The 10155-nt window shown below is 31.9% G+C and overlaps 1 protein-coding gene, 1 long non-coding RNA gene and 1 pseudogene across 2 annotated transcripts; 1 reads left to right on the top strand and 2 right to left on the bottom strand.

Annotated features, from left to right (window-relative positions):
• Positions 1-1008: 1008 nt before the first annotated feature.
• LOC117240460 (adrenodoxin-like protein 2, mitochondrial) lies at positions 1009-2653 on the top strand. The gene is made up of 4 exons (XM_033506490.1): positions 1009-1311; positions 1723-1835; positions 2000-2132; positions 2500-2653. Exons 1-4 carry the CDS (start codon positions 1163-1165, stop codon positions 2588-2590), a joined length of 486 nt encoding a protein of 161 aa, XP_033362381.1. The 5' UTR covers positions 1009-1162; the 3' UTR covers positions 2591-2653.
• A 2847-nt stretch (positions 2654-5500) lies between these two features.
• Positions 5501-8263, bottom strand: LOC117240461 (annotated as a pseudogene).
• A 1056-nt stretch (positions 8264-9319) lies between these two features.
• Positions 9320-9578, bottom strand: LOC117240459. Its single transcript, XR_004494696.1, has 2 exons — positions 9499-9578; positions 9320-9409 (listed from the first exon to the last, which is right to left on the bottom strand). It is a non-coding gene; the product is annotated as an uncharacterized LOC117240459 (long non-coding RNA).
• Between the last annotated feature and the right edge of the window lie 577 nt (positions 9579-10155).

Here is a 10155-nt window from a genome sequence, read left to right on the forward strand (position 1 = left end):
AAAAGAACATTCATATCATCTGCCATTTTAAAATAACATCATTTAAATATTGAATTTGCTTCTGAAATATTAATTTGTCTCATTTCTTTAACTCTAACACATTGTAAACAATGATGACATTATACCAACTATAATACTAAAAATCTATTCCCCATTCATTCGAAAGATTATTTTTTGAAGCAAGGTTAACATTGAATGTTCCCAAACTTCAATAACTGTATTTTACTTTCTTTACAATATCTAACAATATATTAGAATACTATAAGAAAATATTGTATGCACAAGAAACTGTTTATAGCGAAATAGCAAAAGAATTAATCACATATTATAACTAAAACGAGATTGTTAAGTAGATTATATTATACTGCATATGCGTTAGTGTTTCAGCTGGTAAATATAGTTTTTATATCTGAAGATAAATAAGATTTAATTCTATAAAATTGCATAATGAATTATACATATATCTATTACTATTCGTATTTCCCCTTAGTTGTATGTTGTCAATAGCATCAATCACGAACATATAAATAAATATAGAAGAAACCGTTCGGAAATGGAAAGGGAAAAATGAACATGGAAGACAAGAAAGTTTTCTTCATGTTTAGCGTATGTGTGATACGCTTTGAATGTCTCAGATAAAGATAAAGATACTCTGCTCATTTCTATTTGTTCCGCAGAACGAGAAATTTGTTGTCTTTCATATTGGTTTTTACGATTCAATTTTTGGGTAGTTTTCCTTAGCGAGTGTCGGTCCCTGTTTGATATAACCAGACCGTAATTTATACAGATATGTATTATAGATATATATTTGTAAAACTGAAATCAGATGAAATAAATGTTGCCTGAGGTTTTAAACGTTTAATAAAAACAATATTTCATTTGGAAAAAAATGTAAGATATGTAAAATTACACATTGATCATTTTGCTGGTCTTGTATCATAAAACGTGTGGCCCGAAGAGCACGTGTCCGGTAGAGATACGTCACTTGGGTTAGGAATCGTTTTATAACCTATCACAGTAAGGGAACGTCCCAGTATAGCAGCCGAAGAATGCCGTGGAAGTTTTTGTACAAAGTACAATTGATCTACAATTGATATTTTCCGCAATAATTATCTGGTGTTCGGTCAGGGTGTCCCATACTCATGATATTTATGACAGTGGAATGGCGTTAGTAAATCAATTACAAAAATTTTCGAGATCAATTCTCGGTATTGCATCAAATTATTCAAAATATACAAGCAACACAACGTTGCCCTTTTTGCAGGCAACAAGAGGAATATCGCCCACGCAACCACTTTCAGAAAAACAAGAGTAAGTGATACAAATTTTCTTGTGCTTTCCTTCTTTTTTTAATAGAATTTCAGTACTTACCTTCCAATATAAAATTGGTGTCAAAATAATAATGCTAATAATAATATCTAAGAAATTTTTCTCTTGTAGCATAACATCTAGAAAAATAACATAGTATTAATAGAATAGTATTAATAAGAACAACATTGACAGTGAACAACTAAAAATATAACACTGTTATAAATATATGATATACGAATTTTATTTATGTATTATTAAGACAAGTATATCTTATTTTTAAATTATTTCTATTATCATAAGTGATACATATAATTAAGGTATAATTAAGAGAAGATTAATTGAAGAAACACAAAAAATAAAGAAAATACTTATATTGAGATAATTTTTATCTTTCATAAATATTATTTTCAGAGTAAATATAACGTTTGTTAAAGCAAGTGGAGAGAGAATCAAAGCAAAAGGGAAAGTTGGAGATACTATATTAGACATAGTAGTAAATAATGAAATTGATTTAGGTGGATATGGTATGTTTTAAAGAAGCATAATTTACTTAATTTAAAATAAATAATTTTGAGGTAGAAAATATTTGAAAATTTTAATTTTTATCAAGTTTAATATTCTTATTATTTTTAACTTTTGATACTTTATTATATAAGTATGTTGTAATATTAAAATATAATTGATATAGGTGCTTGTGAAGGAACATTAACTTGTAGTACGTGCCATTTAATCTTTTCGAAAGAAGTTTATGATGCACTTCCTGACAAACCAACAGATGAAGAATTAGACATGTTGGATTTAGCATATGAATTAACAGATACGTTAGTTCATAATAATCAGTATCAAATCATTCACATTATTAATTCTATTACCTTTTAATATTTTATAAAGTGAATTTTTCTATTTAAATCTATGTAAAAACAGGTTAGTATTGGGTATTTCGAAATCTGCATCTCAATGTAGAATTTCAAATCGCTATCTCTGAATACTACGAAACTGAAATTATAATAAATGTTCATAGTTTTTTATTTATGACCCTATAATCATTACAAATCTATGTTGGAATTAGCATATTTACAATGTTGATTTTCAAATGGATAAATAGAAATCTTATTGTGTATTAGCATTAATTTGTATAGCAATAAATATATTTATTGACATATTCAGTTATATAATATTTAATTTCAGGTCACGGCTAGGCTGTCAAATAGTAATGTCTAAGGAACTAGATGGAATTGAGGTAAGAGTTCCATCAACAATTAATGATGCAAGAGCATAACTGAAATTATCTATAGGGTTTTGAAAATTTGTATACAATGTTATACATCTCTTGTTAAAAAACCCTTGTTATAATTATTAAAATATTGGTATTAAAAAAATATAATAAAGAATCTTATGTTTAAATGTGAAGCTTATATATATATACATATGTTATAATATAATTGCAATTTTGATATTTGTACATTGCCATTGTAAAAAGCCTATCCAATTATGAAGAAAATATATCTCTTATTTTTAATATACAGGGTGTCAATTTTAAAACGTTCATCTAAATTATTTTCGTTACTATTAAAGATAAGAAGAAATTACTAAGGAAGACTTAAATAGTTTTAAGATGTGTACTTGGTTATGATAAAAAAGACTCTTGTGGAATAAATTTTGCAACTTCTGAAAGATTAGATAAAAACTTAGAACCTAAAAAATAATTTGAAATTAATTTCGTTTAGATATACTGTTTGATTTCTTAGCTATGGGCAAGTTTAAAAGATCATCGAACTCATGGTCAACAAAACAACAGAAATGTACATGCAATGCTTTTTCGTTTCACAACAAGTTATCTGACACTATCATCATTTTCGTGGCACATGCAACATTATCGATTCAGTATAGTAATGTTTTTGATTAAAACAAATGTCTCGACATTGGAGCAAAATATTTCAACCTTTAAGGACTAAAATTAAAACTTATGAGTTTGTTTATAATTTTAATAGATTTTATTAATATTGTGTTTACTGGTTTATTAATTACAAGAAAGTTTGTAAAAGACTGAAGTTTTACGTAAAAAGTACAAATATTCTTTCAACAAAATTAGTCAAATCACATCATTATTTATACATACTGTATATAAATAAAATATGCGGATATATTACTTTACCCTAGAATTAAAATTCAATAATATTGAAGAATCTTATTTATTCAGATTTTGTACATTATCGCTTCTAACCTCGGATAATAGAACAACAAATTAAATATTTTTAAACAAAAAAACTTTATTCCTTTGTTTGATTTCCCTTGCTCGCGTTTCTTAACTACTTAGATATAAAATACTTACGTTTTCGAAAATTCATACTTCACAAGCTACTAAACGTTTTATCTGTTCAGGATACTTTATTGTTTTCTTAACTAGGTACATACCAAATACATCTATTAAGTTGGTATTTCTCATAATTACCAGTACATAAAGCTAAAACACTTTTGTACTATGCTTGTTATACATGGATCTAACAAATAATTTAACTTGTGTATTGTCGTTTGTATATTTTGTTACGTGTAAAATATTCTATTTCTACACTACTTACAAGTTCGATAAAGTGTACATTACACATCGTGAAATTTACATATTTTCACTTGGTTACCCTGCCCAATTCGAATATAATTCAGAACGTATGTGCTATATTTATATATTCTGCATTTGTTTTGTATATTATGTACACTGATCTGATCTTTGTAAACGCGAGTTTTACGATATTAATGAAAAATTTGCCAATTTAATGGCAGTTGTTAATTTTTTCTGGCACGTTTCACGTTAGCAGACATGTTTCTTAAGTTACAGTCGAAAAGTGTTTTTATGTAAAAGAATAGGAATGATCAAGTTATTTTAAGATGACAAGATATTTCACGTCTTCTATTTAAATATAGCGTTAAATTTTAATTCCGTCAATTCGTATATACTCATACATCGAATTTCCTTTTCTCATGTCATTTCTTTTCTTTCATTTCACATTTAATTACAAAGATAAAGTGTAAGTACGTTCCTCTTTAAAATTAATATCAAATGTCGCAAAATATACAAAAGTAAACTAAGAAGAGGGGTACATATTATTACACAAACTGTCGTTCATATTGCATATGTACATATGCAGTATAAAAACAATACTTTTGAGTTCTTAATCTCCTGTTTAAATAATCCTAATATCTAAATTTGTATCGGTCATTGATTCGATATAACTGCGTTTATTGGAAGTAATTAAGCTATAGCCTGCGCACAAGAGAAGAAGGAACAAACACGTATAGTATACACGCTTAAATAACAAAATTAAGTCAGTTTACGTTCAATGTGAACTTGATCAAAGTTCCAGTCTCGAATTATAGAGTTTCTTACTATCAGTTTACAAAATTCGATATTACGATTATGTACCGTATTTGAAAAACATAAAATGCTTTGTTCAATTTTAAATAAAACTAATATTTACCAAAGCGAATACGAAAAAAATGTTATCATCAAACTCAATTTTCAATTATCAAACTTAATCCAGCACAAATACAAATGTTATTCGTGCTTTTTTACTTTTACTACTTTTCAACTCTCTATAGTTCGAGATTTTAGTTCCGCTAACTTTCTTTCTACTGCGCATGCGCAACAGGAAAACTTGAATTACACGTAATAGTCAAAAATTCGAAAATTTTATCCTTTCGTGGCAGCGAAAGTAACCTAGGACTAGAGGTTCCATAACATTAATAATAATAAGGCAATAATATTAATATTAATAATAATGTAATCGAGTACTACTAACAATATTAATAATAATAATAATAATAATAATAATAATAATAATAATAATAATAATAATAATAATAATAATAATAGTATGGTAATGGCAAGATACACGCGGGTATAAATTAATCATTCCTTTCGTAATATCTACGACGTCTTCGGGATATTCTTTAGAAATTACTTTATTTCTGGTCAATATTCATTAACGAGCAACTTTTCTCTCTGTTTCTTATCACGATTTTTTCACTTCATCACAATTGTACCGTTAGAAATTATTCAAAACTTTGTTAAAATGTCCATGAAATATATGCAATTGCCGTATTGAATAAGCGAGTAATGAAGTTGCTGTTTCACTGAATAAAAGTGAAATCTCCCATGCGTGTGCTCAAGTATATAAGTTAAAAAAAGATTGGTACATCAATGCCTATTATTCTTAATCAATATTCATCATTTAACCATTAGGACCGAATTTTTACAAACCAACTCTAAACCACGACCCAATTTACAAATAAAAGATCGATGTGTAAATTAACTATCAACTATTAATCTCCAATCCTATGTGAAGATATAATGTTCGGACCAAATTTCTAAACTAACGTGGACAATTCATGCGGACTATTGGTGGTTGCTGCGCTACTTAGATCCAATGTGGCAGCCGGAAGACCAGGACTGACGCTGCCGGTTTCTTCCCGTGGCAAATGCTGCGATCTATTTAGCTTATTTCCAGGACTCGGTGGCGATCTATCTGCTGGTGTATCCGGTGGCGTAACCACGTTTCTGTGTCCGCTCACGTTCAGATGATTGTGCGTCGCCGCGATCGGAGCTGGCGATGAGAGCAACAAGGGCGGTGGAGACATTGACACGTGTCGATGATGATGATGGTGATGATAGTGTTGGTACTGTGCAGCTCGGCCGTGCGTTGCGTGGCTGGTATTTAGTTGGTTCGTCACGGGCCCGACTTTCGTTGGGCAGCCAGCATGGTGGATGGTTAACGGGCCACGTAGTTGTTGTTGCTGTTGTAGCTGGTGCTGGTTCTGGTGCTGTTGCAGCTGCTGCTAACGCTGCAGCTGTACTGCCGCTTCGCACTGTTCGCGCGCTAACGCCTTCACGGCATTCGTCTTCTCCTACGAAATAAGAATGATAGGTTAGGTTGTAGTCAGGGGCCATAACAAATTAAAAAAGTTATAATATAAGAATTTACATTTTAGTTGAAATGATTCTAGTTATGAATAAGTATTAAAGATGATTCAAATCTTTTTCGTTACCGATAACCATGGTGAAAACTCTTTTGGATTACTTTCAGCCATTATCAATCTTATTGTCAATACTACATGCTTGAAGTAGAAGGAGGTGTACAGAGAAAAAGACTTTTTCTCAGCAAATATAAGTGTAAATTCGACCAATTGCGAGGGGACGTAATCGCGAGGAGAGACGTCAACGGGTGTCGTAAATCCCCGTTACGATTATAACAATCGACACCACGAATTGATCGATCCCCTGATTTCCGTTGAGATAATAGGGGTGATTGAGTTTGTATAACACTGTGATTCACAGAATTATAAATTATATATTTCCAACACTTAGATTACACTGACGCAGAGAAATAAATAGTTAACAACTTGTCGCACGAAGATGCGATAGATATGTACGCTAGAGCAGGGCTCTTATAATGGAAATTAATGTATCAATGGACTTAGCACTATGATATGTTTAAGAGAGAAGATGTATGTTCGACAACACCGAGAACCGACAAAAGATTTGCGTGAAGTATGCGACTCTCGCGCTATGTGTAGACTGCCGCGTTAGTTGGTAGACTGTCTGTCGCTCTTTTTTTTTACGGAAGAAAAGTTCGGTGTGGGTGTGCCCCTGTGCCTAAAGAACGCGGATTCGTTGGTCCCACTTTCGTTAGGAAAAGTGAGGGTAACGAACCGCGGTGTCGATTGGTCATGACCTGCACTACTGCTCGAAGGGATGAGTAGGGAGTACATGACTGTGTGCGTGAGAAAAACCTAGCTTGTTTTATTACAGGGCTATTCGGATTTTCCTAATGGGTGCATACCCGCTTTCTCCGTGTTTTAAGTGCGACTAATAAACCCAAGGACACCTCTAAAACCGACTGTGTTTCGAGAATATTTTTAAGCTTTAGAAATTCTTCAAGACAAACGGATTGAAGACATATGGCGAAACAATGCAGGGAAGGGAAAGTTATGGTGGGTCCTTAGGTTTATTGAGGGTCGAAGTGACGTTACGCAGGCGGTTGTTGTCCGGTCGCGCGGGCTGGCGTGCAGATGTTTTAGGCGGCGTAACAATAATCGTTACTCAATTATTTTGTTCAACAGTTTTACAAATCTCCCAAAAATAAACGAGAATACGAAAATACACTGAATATCGCGTGTATGGTTATTTATAAAATCCCCTTGAAATAGTTGCGATCGCGGATCACATAAACAAACGAACCTGTCATTCTACAGAGTATCTTTTTCGGTGAAATTATGCAAACGTAAATGTAACTTCGGTAGCACTCCTCGAGAACTTGTAAGCTTATATCACTCTGACCCAACCAGTCCACTCTAAAGTGTATAATTTATAAAGGGGGATTATATTAATACGCGGAGGATGTGGTAGGTGGTAAGTTTTGCATATGAATGTTCGTTGATACAACGAATGGTTAAATGGAGGTTTTCATGAATGTGATAAGGACTAGATCGAATGTTTTAACACTTATAACTAGAATGCGTATTTTTATACAAGTTTGTAGTTTTACGAACATGATCAAAGAAATAAAATTTTAATCGAGATTTGTTTTCTTATATACGTATATTTTAGCGCATTTTAATAAAATAAAGATCAGCAATATAATTATAACGCTTCTTAAAAATGTGAAAAATCCTGGTTTCCTAAAAGCTTGTAATTGATTTCAGAAAAATTTTTATGAACTCTACCAGATAAATTATGGTAACTCTGAAAACAAAATTTCACGATAAAATAATTTCCGAGCAAAATACACATAAAAGATGATTTAGACGTGTTTGAACGTGTTCGTTTTCTTTTTTAATAGCGATATGTTCTTACCCTCTGCCACACGAAGACGTTATGGACCATTGCGCATCCACAAAACACGATGCCAAGGCCTATGAAAACCGACGTAACGATTGCCGGTGTGACACCAATTACCTCTCAGAGAAAAGACATCGACTCCCGACTGTCGGACGCCAACGCCGCGACGCATCTTAGTCCCCATCAGAGATAAGGCCCCAACCCCGACTTTCGGACTCCTTGGAATCCACACCAAACCCCCCAACATCCCCAAGCCAGGATGTATATAAGCCGAGACTTCACCCAGCCCGGGGAGTTCTCGTTCTAGTTGCTGTTCTTGTACAACACCCCTTTCTCTGTTCAACGTTATTCTACTGTAAGTGCCAAAGTCATAATAAAGTTCGATAAAAGAGTTAGTAATAGTTGGGCTACGACTCAGCTTTCTTTTCTCTCGCAACCCAAGTATCCATTTTACGTGACACCGGCGTCGAATGAAACTGGATTAATGTATACAATATCATACCTGAAAGCATTGTTAGAGTATCATTATAACACGTATGCCATAACAAGCGGGACAAAGAATCAGCGCAAATACATATTCTCAATACATATAATTCTCGAAGCGTAAACTATATACATATGCTTTTCATTGAAATTTTCAATACTAGTCGCAAATTATTTTTCAATTAATTTATTATTTAAGTCTTTATATATCAATTCTCGACGAATAAATTACATAAATTATAGAGAATCTATCTTCAGACAATAGAGAATTCAATATTTTTGGTCGTTAAGTAATTTACAAATTTCTAAAACGATTACGTTCGAAGTTTTGGACAGCATTTGAAGTTTCTAACATGACATTAAAAAAAAATAAATAAATTTTATGATATAATTAAAAAAACGTTGTAGTCTATCATAATTTCTATTGCGTCAAATTTATTAAAACGCAGTTTTCTTCTGAACAGAGTCAAAATGTCCGTCTTGAATCGAGTTCAACAGCTTAACGATCGATCGAGCGAATGATAGCTGTGTAAACCAGCATGACACAACGTAAACTTTAGATTAGATCTCGATCCATCCACCAGCCGTATTCATGCATGACATGAATATTCTGTTTCAGCTCTTTATAAATTAATCTGTTAAAACTTCCCTAAAAGACGATCATTTTTATTTTTCTAAGAAAAATAATGACTATTCGGCGTTAAAATTAACTTTATTTCCATTGGATTTCTAAACTGATTTCATACACTCAGAGATAGTTCACAGTATCTTTTAGATTCATGCCTGAATTCAAGAAAAATTAAATGTATAACTTATGTACTAGTATCTTTCAAAAGGTTAAAGTTGACAGAATTGAAGGAATTGGTTCTTACCAGTTAGAAAGACGGGAATGCTAATGAAAAACTCTCCGACAGCACATATCCGGCTGATGGATGATTTTTGCAGGTACTTGCTACTCCTGAAACAGACAAAATTTGAAGTGAAAGTCAGTTTCACGATTCTATGATAATTGAGCGAAATATAAATGTTAAGGAAATTCGAGGATTTGGGAATACAAATTATTGACTATATTTCCCACACAACAGTTATACATCTATATAACTCTCTGAAGAACGTCTTGCACGCACGCTGGTCGCCAACCGACTATCCTAGATTCTTCTAACATCTGACAACAGTCTTTTGTCTCCACTAAGTCCTTGACGCCCTCTAACCCTTACACACACACGCTCATGTACAGTGTAAATGTATCACTTCCCTAACAATAAAGGAACCAGTTTTTTGTTTAACAGCCAAGAATCTTTCAAAAATTCTACTGTAATTGATATTTCAAATATATTTAGTCAGACAAAGGATAATCATAATCGCAACGTTAATCTTAACTTTAATTCAAGGATCAAACAGTATCATTATACATATAAAAGTAAACATAAAGTCTATCCACATTATTGTTATTATTATTATTATTATTATATGTTATTCTATAATTGATTTTTATTTCTTTATTATCAATATTATTCTATTTTCTATAA

Source organism: Bombus vosnesenskii, unplaced genomic scaffold (genome assembly GCF_011952255.1).
Source record: "Bombus vosnesenskii isolate JDL3184/JDL3185 unplaced genomic scaffold, Bvos_JDL3184-5_v1.1 scf7180000014637, whole genome shotgun sequence".
Lineage (NCBI taxonomy): Eukaryota > Metazoa > Arthropoda > Insecta > Hymenoptera > Apidae > Bombus > Bombus vosnesenskii.

Excerpts from the sequence above, each read along its gene's own strand:
- LOC117240460 (XM_033506490.1), top strand. The coding sequence starts at position 1,163 with ATGGCGTTAGTAAATCAATTACAAAAATTTTCGAGATCAATTCTCGGT. Across the intron at positions 1,312-1,722 it reads CCACTTTCAGAAAAACAAGA|AGTAAATATAACGTTTGTTA; the intron begins GTAAGTGATACA and ends TATTATTTTCAG. Across the intron at positions 1,836-1,999 it reads AATTGATTTAGGTGGATATG|GTGCTTGTGAAGGAACATTA; the intron begins GTATGTTTTAAA and ends TAATTGATATAG.